Source organism: Aulostomus chinensis, chromosome 17, assembly GCF_037954235.1.
Source record: "Aulostomus chinensis isolate RoL2024-O1b breed Wild chromosome 17, RoL_Achi_v1.0, whole genome shotgun sequence".
Lineage (NCBI taxonomy): Eukaryota > Metazoa > Chordata > Actinopteri > Syngnathiformes > Aulostomidae > Aulostomus > Aulostomus chinensis.
The window spans coordinates 26170527-26183762 of NC_141336.1; the positions used below are offsets into that span (position 1 = coordinate 26170527).

General features: G+C 48.6%; 2 protein-coding genes across 9 annotated transcripts in view; one reads left to right on the plus strand and one right to left on the minus strand.

Moving 5' to 3' along the window:
• The window catches only part of gpr68 (G protein-coupled receptor 68), a 14304-nt gene extending 11907 nt beyond the window's left edge, over positions 1–2397 (plus strand). For all 3 annotated transcript variants that reach the window (XM_086183775.1, XM_086183776.1, XM_086183777.1), the window contains 3 exons: positions 37–259; positions 513–693; positions 896–2397. In XM_086183775.1, coding sequence (XP_086039901.1) covers positions 37–259; positions 513–693; positions 896–1308 — 817 coding nt within the window. In that variant the 3' untranslated portion in view covers positions 1309–2397. The remainder of the gene's footprint in view (positions 1–36; positions 260–512; positions 694–895) is intronic.
• Positions 2398–3850: 1453 nt separating this feature from the next.
• dglucy (D-glutamate cyclase) lies at positions 3851–11866 on the minus strand. Of its 6 annotated transcripts, none has more exons than XM_086183494.1 (16): positions 11733–11793; positions 11086–11168; positions 10636–10893; positions 10132–10285; positions 8548–8628; positions 8063–8210; positions 7580–7730; positions 7340–7462; positions 6994–7203; positions 6644–6761; positions 6119–6261; positions 5942–6041; positions 5353–5501; positions 4862–4981; positions 4389–4549; positions 3851–4287 (listed from the first exon to the last, which is right to left on the minus strand). In XM_086183494.1, exons 3-16 carry the CDS (start codon positions 10736–10738, stop codon positions 4126–4128), a joined length of 1923 nt encoding a protein of 640 aa, XP_086039620.1. In that variant the 5' UTR covers positions 10739–10893; positions 11086–11168; positions 11733–11793; the 3' UTR covers positions 3851–4125. The 6 variants fall into 6 exon arrangements, with proteins under 6 accessions (XP_086039620.1, XP_086039622.1, XP_086039623.1 ...); XM_086183496.1 differs by having other exon boundaries at positions 10636–10928; positions 11733–11770; XM_086183497.1 differs by lacking the exon at positions 10636–10893 and having other exon boundaries at positions 11733–11866.
• Between the last annotated feature and the right edge of the window lie 1370 nt (positions 11867–13236).

Consider the following 13236-nt stretch of genomic DNA (forward strand, 5'->3'; position numbering starts at 1 on the left):
CGAGCTGTAATCACCTTCTTTTCTTCCTGTCTTCAGGTTCACGTCCCTCCGCTCTATGAGTGCAGCCTGGCTCGTTAGCGCCATCATCTGGCTGAAGGAGATCGCCGTTGGTGTGGTTTTCTTCCACCATAAAGAGCTGAGCACAGACCGCACCAACCAATCGGTGTGCTTCGAGCACTACCCGATGCAGCCATGGGAGTTTCCCATCAACTACTACCGCTTCACTATCGGCTTCATGTTCCCACTGGCAATTCTACTGGTAGGAAAACTGATCCCACATCAGTTTACTGCATTTTAGTGCTTTCAAATCTTATTTACTTCAAGAATTCAGTACACAAGTTAGAGGAAAACTACAATGAACATGAAACTAGAATGTGCTGCTGTCCTGAAGGTCCTGCTTGTCACCAGAGTGGCAGCAGACTGCTCCTCGGGATGAAGAGCTTCCCTGAGGAGGAGGAGGAGGAGGAGGAGGAAGATGACGTGATGTTGACTTGATGTTTTTTTCGGTGCAGATCAGCTACCTGTGCGTCCTCCGTGCTGTGGGTCAGAGCGCCGGAACACAGCCGGACCAGAAGACCAGGATCAGGCAGTTAGTCAGCAGCACCATCCTCATCTTTCTGGTCTGCTTCTCCCCGTACCACATCTTCCTGCTAGTGCGCACCCTGCTGGAGCGCGACTGCAACTTCATCACAGGTGCTTTTTTTCTAAGTGGTCCTGTGAAGAGGTCTGGAGGGGTTTCTGCTGGGACCTGAAGTTCTGAGACCTGTATGAGTTTGGTACTGTGTGTTATTTTGTCTCTGGGTCTCCTCAGATTCAGGGATGAGGACCTCTAAGACCTCTTACCCGTGTCTAAAGGTGGAAACTGTGGTGTCACCCATCTTGTGTTCTTCTCCAGGAATATTCAACTACTACCACCTGTCCCTGTTGCTCACCACTCTGAACTGCGTTGCTGACCCGGCGCTCTACTGCTTCGTCAGTGAAAGTGCTCGCCACGGCCTCTATAAGGCCGTAGTCCGGCCCGTTACCAGGATTCTCTGTTGCTGCTTTCGCAGCGGCACCGCCAGTCCCTCCAACCCGGCCACCGACTCCCACGAGGTGGCTACTGAAGAGAACAACGGCCAGCTGACTGTGACTCTGCTCACACACACCAGCACCCTGGACAACGGCAAGAACACAACTGTGATCTCACGAGCTGATGACAGAGGCGTCGTACTACCTTTAACTGTGCAGAACAGCAGACACGGAGGAGACGGCTGCACAGTCGGGCTGGACGACACCAGCCTCAGGACGGACAAGACCGTCTGTTGATAGCAGCAGACACTAGGAACTCAGTAGGAAGTGACCTCAGGCCGCCCCCCCCCCCCCAACACACATACACAGACAGCTGTTTACATTTGAATACTTTGAGCTGTGGATACGCAACAATGACAAACCTACCAGCAAGTCAACAGTTGAGATTCAGCAGAGCCACATCAAAGCCACATCAAAGCCAGATCAGAGCACCGAGGAGGACGGCATCCTCAGTGCAGAGGCTGAGTTGAGCATTCAAGAGGAACTGGAACTCTGGAGCTCAACTTTGAGGTTCAGGAAGATAAAACCCTGTTCATATTTGCCACTGTGGAAAATAATTAAGGTGAGCCTCCAAGGCCGCTAGCAACAACCTCATGTCCCAAATGAAATCATTTACTGAACTGGGTTTTTTCTGGTATTCATTTGGCATCTGTTTCAGTTCAGATATTCAACAAATCAAACCAAGAAACCAATAACAGAATGAAGACAATTCAGTTTATTGGAAAAGTGTTTTTAAAGTGAGAGTTCACTCTAAAACCTCAACTTGCTTTTCACAATAGGATTCTTGAGCTCACCCAGATGTTTCTGTCCCTCCTGCAATGCTTCTTGTGACTTCGGAATGCAGAAAGATCCAGCCATGTTTCTGTTGTGCAGCACGGCCGACTGCTAGCTGCGTAGCGGCTGTTAGCCTCCATCTGCTCGTTCAGGTCTGCTTCCCCAGTGTTGCATGCGTGTAAATACACCGTCCCCGTCTCCCGCTTTATGTAGAGAATCTCTGAATTACTGAACAGTAAAGTTGTGCTCACTACTTATCGTGTAAATGTCAAAACTTTATCAAAGTCGCAACCCAACCAACCGACATGTGAGTTTACCATCATTTTCCTCCATCGTCCTCATGCAAGCAGAACAGTTGCTATGGAAATTATAACATGTTTTTAATGAGAAATGTTCCAATTATAGATCTTCACACTGACAAATGGTGATTTTTTTTTGTCTCTGTCTAATTGACGTGTTGCTTTTTGCTCTCTGGTTCAATTGATTTTTACAAAATGTCTCTGTGCCTTCCTCACACTTGTGAAGGCATCTTCCAGCCTTCAACGTGGAGCCATGAAAAATACCTCATCCCTCCTTCCTGCTCGTGAAAGTCAGAGAGGAAGGTGAAGTACAGCCCGTAAGGTGAGGGCTGTGACCATCCTGGAACTTTGGTCCTTGAGCTCTGGTTTCCATGACAACAAAACCTCACACAATTGCAGCCACTCAGGAAACACTTTAAGTGACATTAAAAATTGCAGTTTTAATTATTGTGGAATAACGAGAGGCAGCAAACTCGGGTGATGCCACACTTCCTCTGACTGCTGTCGGCACCATTTGGTTTAGAGTTGCAGTGGAGGTTTCGGCTCAAATAACGGATTCTTTTTATCAGCTGCGATGTTGCACTTCAGGAAGTGGTGAGGCTGTGCATGCTGTGGTCAGTTGTGTGTGAATAGTTTCAGTTTATTGGCTTTAGGAGATCAACTAAACAGTCGTCAAGGTGAATCAGGAGTTGAGGGTGAAAATGAGCGTTTGTGAAAACAGACGGTTTTCTATGCGTGTCATCGTGTTTGTTTTTGAAACAGAATGAATCCTTCCTCTGGAGACTGTGTGTGTGTGTGTGTGTGTGTGTGTGTGTGTGTGTGTGTGTGCGCGCGCGCTAGAGAGTGTATTAATCTTGGCAGTATCAGCTCCTCCTGGCAGCTGCTGTCATCCAGCAGGAAGTCACATTAATTTAGGGTCATGGGGATCGAGGGTCACAGTTGAAGAGCAGATGAGAGGAAGAGCAGGACAGAGGCAGAAGCTGCCTTCCATTTATTAGATGGAAATCTTTTTGCAGTAAAAACTATGAACAGAGGTTATACTATCATGAAAGTACTTCATGAAGACTACCCATAATACCTTGCATGCGATGCAGCAATTTTAAAGGTTGAGATGGCATGAATTGTTGCAGCTTTTAACACCTCATTCATTCAAACCGGGTCCCTCCTCCTGGACTCAGCAGCACTGAAATCCCATATCCCCAGTTTAGGACGGGCTGAGCGCAGGCTAGGATCGGCTGAGCGCAGGCTAGGACCGGCTGAGCGCAGGCTAGGACCGGCTGAGCGCAGGCTAGGACCGGCTGAGCGCAGGCTAGGACCGGCTGAGCGCAGGCTAGGACCGGCTGAGCGCAGGCTAGGACCGGCTGAGCGCAGGCTAGGACCGGCTGAGCGCTGGCTAGGACCGGCTGAGCGCAGGCTAGGACCGGCTGAGCGCTGGCTAGGACCGGCTGAGCGCAGGCTAGGACCGGCTGAGCGCAGGCTAGGACCGGCTGAGCGCAGGCTAGGACCGGCTGAGCGCAGGCTAGGACCGGCAACTCTGCAGACAAAGCCACACCATCTATGTCAGAAGTGACGACCGAACCAGATTAATTTTGTATAAATATATTCTTTTTGAAGGAAAATGCTGGTGACTTTACACACACACCAACGTATGAGTGTATGCCTGTGTATACTGTAAATGTATGTGTATAAATACATAAAGATTTCAGTTTGACACATTTTATTTCATTTATATTTCAATTAATACAACACAGTCCTTAGAACTCCTATGTTACAAAATGATTACGTTCACGCTGAGCTGCAGCACATTTTTAGAAACAAGTCTGAATTCCTCTCATTGTTTGTCTTTAATTCTCTGACAGATGACAAACTCACTATTCAAACATGAAAAACTTGGTTTGTACTCTGAGTGATGGTGATTTCTTGTGGCTTTGTATCAAGGTTCTTCCAGTACTCGATCTCACATGAGAAAGACTGGCAGGAATCAAGGCTTACATGGGGTGGAGCCTAGAGTGACCTCCAGTAGCCCTGTGATGATGTCAGAGTGAGTAGGGTGGAAGGTCAAACCATCTACCTCCATGGCCAAGTGAGCAGTTTTCCCACTTCGAATCCCAAACCGCATCAGTGTGGACAGGATAGACTCCTCCTACAGAGAGAGAGAGAGTGAGTCAGCAGACAAACCTGAGAACTCTGTGTGTGTGTGTGTGTGTGTGTGTGTGTGTGTGTGTGTGTGTCTTGGCCACATACCTTGTCCACAGATGGCAGGTTAGCTGTCCAGTCCTGGAGCTGTTCTGGGGGGGTTGTTGGTTTTATTCCCAGTCCTTTCCTCAGGTATCGCTGGTGGGCGGGGCATGTGTGCAGCAGGTAAAGGCCACAGGCCACAGCGTACCCCCCCCAGTTAGACACCCCTGTAGGAGGGACAGGCTGGTTACTGAGTGGCCAAAACCCTGGCCACTGCAGTTCACAATACTGCCCTCTAGTGCTGTGATTGACAACACAATCATACTTGTTCATCTATGGTACAAAGCACTGACTGTACAACTAATACTCTACCAAAAGGTACTTTTCCTTCCAAGTACTCATTAATAGGAGTATTCAGCTCACTAAGATGTTTTTCCCTCCTGCATCACTTCTCAGTGACTCCAGGTTGCCACGTATGTTTAGCTTGAATCTAACAGAGACGAATGCTAACACTGTAGCGTGATGGTGACGTGTCATACCAGCCGTGATGGCGTAATCAGCAGGAACATCACAGGCGATGAGGCTCCCTTTGGGCATCAGGCTCTTGACTCTGTCCTTCAGCCGACCCATCCCCAGCTCGTTACCGCCGTCCCCGATGCCTGCAGACACCACCGGGACCTGGTGATCAACAGTCCTTGTGTCCCTCACAGGGACGCCAACGTTATCTTACATAGCAGGTGATGATCATTCAGCTACAAGTACATCCAGTCGGTCTAAATACTCCAGTACAAGAGTAGCAGGATGTATATCTCAGGTGTATGTCTACATGCTACTGAGTCAGGTGAGCAGGTTCAGGGTGAGAGGAAAACTGGCTTCACCTGAGCGAGACATGAACAAATAATTCCTACTGCATTTTCAGATTCTACCATCAATTCCTGAACATCTCTTGGCTGGAATATTTAAGGTGAGCGTGATGAAGTTAAACTGACAATGATGTCACACCGTGTTGTAGTAGTACTGTGTTGAGTACCTGTGGTAGTAATTCCAGGTAAGTCTTTGGCAGCAATGAACAGGTCATCCACTGGATCCACCAGATGTTTGATGTTTACGCCTCTCATGTTGTAGTAATTTCCATCTTCAGCTCGCCCACTGCGCTCTATCGCCACCATGTGGTCGTACCTGACAGGAAACATCATAAGCACTTCTCTGACTCCTCATGTCAGTTTAATATTCCATAACAGCTACTACCTCTTTTGTAAGTGTTCTTTAAAGAGTACTCGCCATTATGAACGACATGACTGTTTCTTTTGTTTCTTCATAGATACAGAATGTTAGCAGCTGATGTCATGAAACTGTCATTCAGATGAAAGGCATGAAGGCTAAGAGTCCTTTAGAGCCGGGGTGGGCGACCCTGTGCCATGGAGAGGTTCTCCTCCCAACCCTTTAACAGGTGATTCCACTGATCAACACTCCTTCAGACACAGACGAGTGTTGATCAGTGGAATCACCTGTTAAAGTGTTGGTTGGGAGGAGAACCTCTCCATGGCACAGGGTCGCCCACCCCGGCTCTAAAGAGTCTTCAGCCACTCTGACGATGCCGATGTCACAGATCAGCTGACCTGGGCCTGCTGGGGTCGCCATTGTGACACAGAAACTGCAATGTTGAGTCTGGGGCGCTGTTTTCAAAGGTGACCAGTGGGATTGTAGTTTTCAACACACCTGGGGGATGGGATGGGGGGGTTAAAGAGTCATTGTAATTTTTTGGATTACGTAGTGCGAGGCAGCGCTGACGTCACCTGTCCTCACGGCCTCATCAATGATGGCCTGGTTCATCTCCAGGGCTCTCCTGTCCGTTACCATTGTCACACGCTTCCCCAGGGACAGCAGCATGGTCGCCATGGCGATGGCTCCTGGTGGGCCGTCTGTCTCGTCAGGGGGGCTAAAGGTGAGACACCAATCACAACACTATTTAGACACCTACAGGAATGTGGGAAGTACTTCCTGTTCCAGTGCCGTGATATCAGAGTGTGTTTCCTCCATCCAGGTGTGAACTTCCACCTGCTAAACAACTGCTGCAGGTAAATAAGTGTGTCACACGTTTCCAGGGTCACCGACTCACTCAAAGATCTCCAAACGTTTCCATGAGATAACTGCCACTCATTCTCTGCCTGCCCGTCACCATCACTGGGATGCGTCTCATCACCAGCGTCACCAGAACGTTGACACCTGGATGGCAACGTTCTGGCACCTGCTGGCTGTCCATCAACAGAATGACTCCACCGCAGCATGCAATTATATAAGTGTGAAGCATTTGTATGTACCTGTACATGTAGTGTGTGGGGAAGCCCGTTGTTATGGCAACGGAAGAGGAGTGGGACAGAGCCAGACAGGACCGCAGAAGTTCATCTTCAACAAATAAAGCCTTGATGCCTCGTTGACCTGTCAGACAGAGAGTCCAGTTCACCTCTGACATGTGACTCGGTACAGGGCTCCTTCCTCTCATAGTAGGAAGAATATTAAAAAGCTACAGTCCTGGAAGTGACTGACATGTCAGACGGGGGTCTTGGCCCGGGAAGGGAGGCCCGCCTCCTGCCTGCCCCTTGACTGGATGAAGTCTGAGCTGGAATTCTACTGTCAGTGAGAAAGTTGAGGAACCTCAGCACTCATTTACCTGGGTCCTCTCCAATGATGGCGTCCAGCTGCCGGATCTTCTCCACGGCTCGCTGAGATGCCAGACTGTACAACAGGGGATTGTGGGATATGAGGAAACAGAGAGGGTCTCCATGGTCTGGGGGGGGGCTTGGAGGGGAAGAGGTGGAGGAGTCGGGGAGGTCGGTCAGGAACATGCAACCTGGTGAGTGACTGAACGCCAGTGGAGGCTCTGGAGGGAGACGGATTGTAAAGATGAGAATCCCTGTCACAGCACTCGGACTTGTGAATGTTGTCAATGGATTTCCTGATAACTTCATTGAAACCACTGGAGCATTTATTCTTCACCAGAGCATCCTAATACTGACTACTGCTGAGTATCGCCTCCACAGCCGTGACCCCACAGGCCCAAAACACCGGGACGTCCCTGGGCTCAGGCTCAACTCGGTCCCCATAGTCCGGTCTGGACAAGTCCCCTATGCCAAGGAGAGCTACACACACACAGTAAGTTTTACATGTACATGTGAGTGAGGGTGATTATCCTGTGTGTGTGTGTGTGTGTGTGTGTGTGTGTGAGAGAGAGTGTGCATGCGTGTGTGTGTGCGTACCCGGGTCTCCTATGTGTATAGGGGCTCCGTGTGCGACTGGATTTAGGTGAGTTGTCTTGATCGCTACATCCAGCAGGTCAGCAGGGATGGGACGCATTGTGACCACTAGAGGGCAGCTGAAGACTCCTGCAGGAACACAAGGAATAGCAGTCTGGACCCCACACACACACACACACACACACACACACACTCGTTAAGTATTCGCTGTGCCCAGAAAAGGATTTCATTGGAACACACCAACTTTTTGGGAAAATCATTTATTAGCAAGAAGCTTGCTAACCCTTCTCTCCTCTGCAGCTCAGAGCCATGGCAGGTAGCTTAGCACAATGACTGGTAGAGGGTGGGAAGTGTTAGCTGCCTGCATTAATAGAAGGAGGGTTGTGTAACGTTGGGGATGAACACCAGTTTAACATGAGGAGACATTGTAGTCGTAGGATCTAAGTCAGACCGAGGCCTCTGAACTGTGGAGGCCTGCAGTCGTACCTTGTACATGCTGACGTTTGTGCCCTGTTCCACATTCCTGACAGGGACTCCACTTTTCTTCAAACTGCCTTCGAAGCCAAAACTGCAGCCCAGATAGAAACACACCATGTCTGACCACCAGGCGCCGGCCGACTGCTCTGAGGGCCTCCTGGAGCCGAGGGACCAGAGGCGAGACAGGTGGGGTCAGGAGACAAGCCACCAGGTACTGGGCTAGTCTCTGCTATGAACCTGTCCACCCACTACATGGCTGGAGTCTGCTAACCCTAACAAGAATAAAGTGTCTTTTCAAAGAATGATGTTATTTACAGAGAATGGAAGCATGTATAAATGAGTAAATAATTCTATCAACTATCAGCATTTATCAAAGAAAACTTGCTTGTAGAAAACAACAGTTGGATGAGAAGATCAAGAAGGAACTGTTGCAGGGAGGCTACACTCAGAGAGCACAGCTCCTTCATGATCTCCTGCATTCAGGACTGGGTTACCTGGGCTGATAGTCCTGCAGACTGGAGACCGTTTCCACCAGGACGCCATCCTGATACACACAATACTGGGAAATATCTGTCCTGTTGACACACACGTGTGCTCCAGTTTACCTTCTTAAACATGCAACAGATTCAACAGTCACCCACACAACAACATTTATGACTGTATTTTCACATCAGCTCACTGATGGTGTCATGATTCTACATCAAACGTCCCTCCCTTTCAGATCACATCAGTTTCTCTTGTCATACGTCGCCACTTCACCGTAGCAGCTCTTGTCGCTGCTCCTCCACGTTTCCTCGGTCACATGTGGAGTCGTCGGGTTCATCTGTTCACCTGACGACCAGGAGGACGTACAACTGTAGCACGTGGGAGGATCACTATTCCATAACTGGCCCCTCAGCAGAGGTGCTAGTGGAATGACCAGGACACACAACCTCATCAGACGGACGCCCAATCACACTGGAGGCATCCTAGTGACTGAAGCGGGAGCCCCCTGTTGGTAAGCAACTCACCACCGCACTATCACCCCCCCCCCCCATCAAGTACTCGCAATGTCATTCTCTGTCATGTCCAGGTGAGCAGAAACAAAGATGCCTCACACGGTGCGGTAGAGCAAACACAGCCGGCACCTGGCGCTCCATGGAGCAGGACCTGACAGGCCCGTGGTGGGAACTCTCCTCTCACGTGACCTTTCCTCTCACGTGACCTTTCCCAGTCCTTTCATGTTTAAATCATTTATGGAACAAAAGACGAAGCCTGAATTTACGGTGACTGAAGAGGGTGAAGGGACGCCACCACACATTGAGTGGATAGATCCTTGTAAGAGTCCCATCTTTGTCAATCACTTCATCCACAGCTGGGCTTCCAAGCAGGAGTTCTGTCTCAACACGTCCTCTGCTTGCTTTCTTACAGCTGGATTATATTTAGTCTGAATTATTTCCACATTCTCTAAGGAGAACCACACTCTCGTCTTCTGTCCAGCTTGGCTTTCCTTTTGTTTTTGTCTTCTCTTTGCTGTCCATCTTGGAAAAGTTAACAAGCAGCAACAATAATGCTGTCAGAGGATGATGGAAGAGGAACTAAAGTGCAGATTCCTGAATTATGATGGAAGACGCTGACAACGCCTGCGTCTGTAGCCAAGGGAACAACCAAGAGGCGTTCAGTAGGGGAGGATATTTTCCTACAGACAAAATGTAGCTATTGGGTTGCCTACCAACATGGAGGTCGTTGCTTTGTTCTCTGAACAGTTTGATCCGACCAGGTGTAACACTGCTCACCCAGCAGGCCAAGAGATGCTGACACTTCATGTGTTGAGGAGGTGTGAGGTGGTCCGTGGGACTCCCCAGAGTCCTCCATGAGTATCAGCTGCTAGTTGGGTGTGTGTGTGTGTGTGTGTGGTGAACTGAAGCATCGGTGCTCAGAGGTTTAACCTCGCTAATGGCTGATGTGTCATGGTTAATCTTAAAGCTCTCAGGGTTTAAGGAAGGCCGGTAAAACTCCCCTGACAGTGACAGCTCGCCTTTGATTACTGAGCCCAATCAAGAGTGAAGGTCTGTTGGTGGCACATGTGAGAGTGGTACCTTATATCAGCATGTCTAGCCAGCGGTGGACAGGAGGTCTCTCCTGATTGACTGCGATACAGGAGTGGCAAGGGGGCGGGATTACTGCGGCAGAACGCTTCAAAGTTGTCAGCCAGGTGGTTGGGCAGGAGGATCACGTTAGCTTGCTGGTATCCTGCCACACAAACACACACACACATCTGGTGTAGGTCACACGGGTCACCCGACGGTCATCGGTGCGTTCTACACGTCTGCAGCCCAGAGATGGAACGGTGGCTCACACCTCACACAGGCCTGAATCCCGGACCGTTCCAGCTTCTGTGTGTGCCGTTCACGTTCATGTAATGTTTGAATGACAACTTTCTCCACTGACTGGAAAACATCCACCAACAAAAGCTTCCTTCTACCTCCGACCAGGTGGGCTCCCAGCCCCCAGCTGAGGCCACATCCGTCCATCCGTCCCACCGTGAACGTCCCAGAGCAAGAAACCAACACGCTCACACGCGTGTGACCGGCTCTTCTTACCAGGGGCAAATCCAGTCGTGGTGCTAATTCTCAGATCTTCCCTCCGGATCAACAGCCTCAGTTCAGCAGGACTCAGCACCGTCAGAAGATCCGGCTGCTCCATCACACACACTGGTCTGTGCTGACGTTCCCTTGGGTTCTAGAGCTGAACTTGACACTCAGAGGCAGACCCGGGTCACGTGCACCAGGACTTTAGTACATGTTTAACAAATGCAGCAGCTACGCCTCACAAGAGCGGAGACCCGAGTTAATGTTCATCTGGAGGAGACAACTTTGTGGTTAATCTGTGAGAACTGAGGACAGAGAGGTGACGATTCAAAGTAGCACCAACGGACTTGGAGACAGAACATTTGGGTCCAGGTAACAGAGAGATACAAGAGGTGCTCGCTACACGCCAGGAGGGAGGAGTCACAGGCACCCGAGACCAGGGACACCGTGCGTGTGCGTTACCTGAGTGTGATGCAGAGTTGGAGCTCCTCCTCAAGTATGTGAGGGAACGTCTCGAAGCTCTGACAGCTGTCAGCATGTCTCACCTGAACATCAACACACACACACACACAAGCGATATACACATTATGATCATTATAAGTTTTGTTTGTAACTTCAAGTTGAGGAAAATTAATTAACCAAATGTTCAGTTTTGCAACAGATTGCTGGATGTTCAAGCAGTTATTCAGTTTGGGAACTGGTAAAATTTACAGGTTCCAGTACCATCAAAAAGTCTGAATATTGGTCCAAATCTTTACTGGTTTCGAACCACCAGGCGCACAAAGATTGGGGAAGTCTGAATGTGTGTTTGGCGTCTTATCAACGTCCCAAAGCTCACAGACTTGTAAGAATCTACCGGTAAAACCCTGCACATCCCCGATCCACAAATGCAGCTACTTATCAGCAGTGACTCCTGAGCTCGCGCCTGTTCTGGGCTGAAGGTTATTTTATCAGCTAAAGTCAACCAGCAGCTAAACGAGACCAGAACCAGCAGGTTAGCTTAGCCTGGCTTCATTGCAGCCTGTGACTGGCGACACGCTGTGAAATCAGAACGACGAGCTGAGACGAAGTCGGCTTCGGTGTTTCAGGGATGTCAGCGTTTCTTTCACCTATAAAACGGCGCCAACTGGGTCGTGACGAAGTTCGTGACTCCGCTCCAGGCTCACAGCCGAATCCTTCCGAACTGGAAAGTTTATGGCGAAACTAAACCACGTGATCCCGAAATTCACTCCTGATAGGCTACTGGGAGAAGTTCTTCTTCTTTAGTAGTTTCAGCAGACGAGTCGTTGCAAAGATGTCTTCTGCCCTCCGCAGGTCATTAGTGGAACTACAATGACTAATATTGTGTTCGGCTGATCTCAACTTCACCGCGACGTCACTTGTCCTTTAACTGATGTTGTTTTACCGTCTTTTATTTAAATGACTCCTAAAATGAAAAAGACTCCAGTCATAGTACAGTTTCCTCATTAAAATACTTAAATACTGAAGTACTTCACCCAGAAAGTGAATTTTGCCAAGTTTCTCTCTCCTGTGGAACTTCTTTGTGCAACACAAACAACATTTACATTCCTCAGTCAGCCTTCACTGGTTGTACTTAAACATCATGTACTGCACCTTTAATTACCGTAATAAATGTCAAACTGTGTGACAGGTATTTATGACTAAGGTGAGATATTAAAATGTTAATGAGCGACACATTTTACTGGGCCGACTCCTCTTGATGCTCTCTCTGTCTTCATCTGACTCTAAGACAAAAGCATGTAATCCACAAGACAGGCTGGTTATTGTTCTGGCCTTCGATACCCCAGTACCTGGAATAACCCTGACAGGTATCAGAGAGCAAGTACTTGTACCTGTAGCTCATCATAAACACATGTAAAAGCTGACCACAGACTCACCGGTGAGCTGAAATCCCTCCTATCAGCAACGCAGCAACTTTACCACTGTTGCAGATGTTGCATATTGTTGACAATTTCTGTTTATACGACTGCTTCTATTAGCACTACGACTACTTCCACTACTGCTACCACCACTACTACTACTACGATGACGACAACTAATAATGATAATAATAACAACCACACTGGTTATGGGGAATAAAAAATAACAGAGGTCCATCACACACATGCTCCTGTGTTGGTTTAGTAGGGCACTGAGTGGCATGAGAGTTGATAGACAGTTGACCTTTGACCTTTGCTGCTCCAGGCACTAGTTTGTTAGATTACCCCAGATTTAAATCACGGCTCAACCGCAAGTGATTCTGATAAATGTGCATTTTTAGTGCAGTCAAAGAATCGTGGGATCATTGAAGGAACTGGAGCTTTTCAGTCCAAAGAACAGACAGAAGTTCTTTATGGTTCTGCCATAGACTTAAGTGAGTGTGTGTGTGTGTGTGTGTGTGTGTGTGTGTGTGTGTGTGTGTGTGTGTGTGTGTGTGTGCCTTTAAAAGTTATCAACAATTGCAAAAAATGAGAGTGCACTGCACTATGAGAACTTATCTTTTCAGGGTTTATGAACTTTCAACTTGAGAGTTTGTAAGCTGTTACGTTTGTTACCTGCAGGTTAGCTGATATCTAACTAGCAGTTCCAGGCTGTTGGCAGGATTTTAATGGT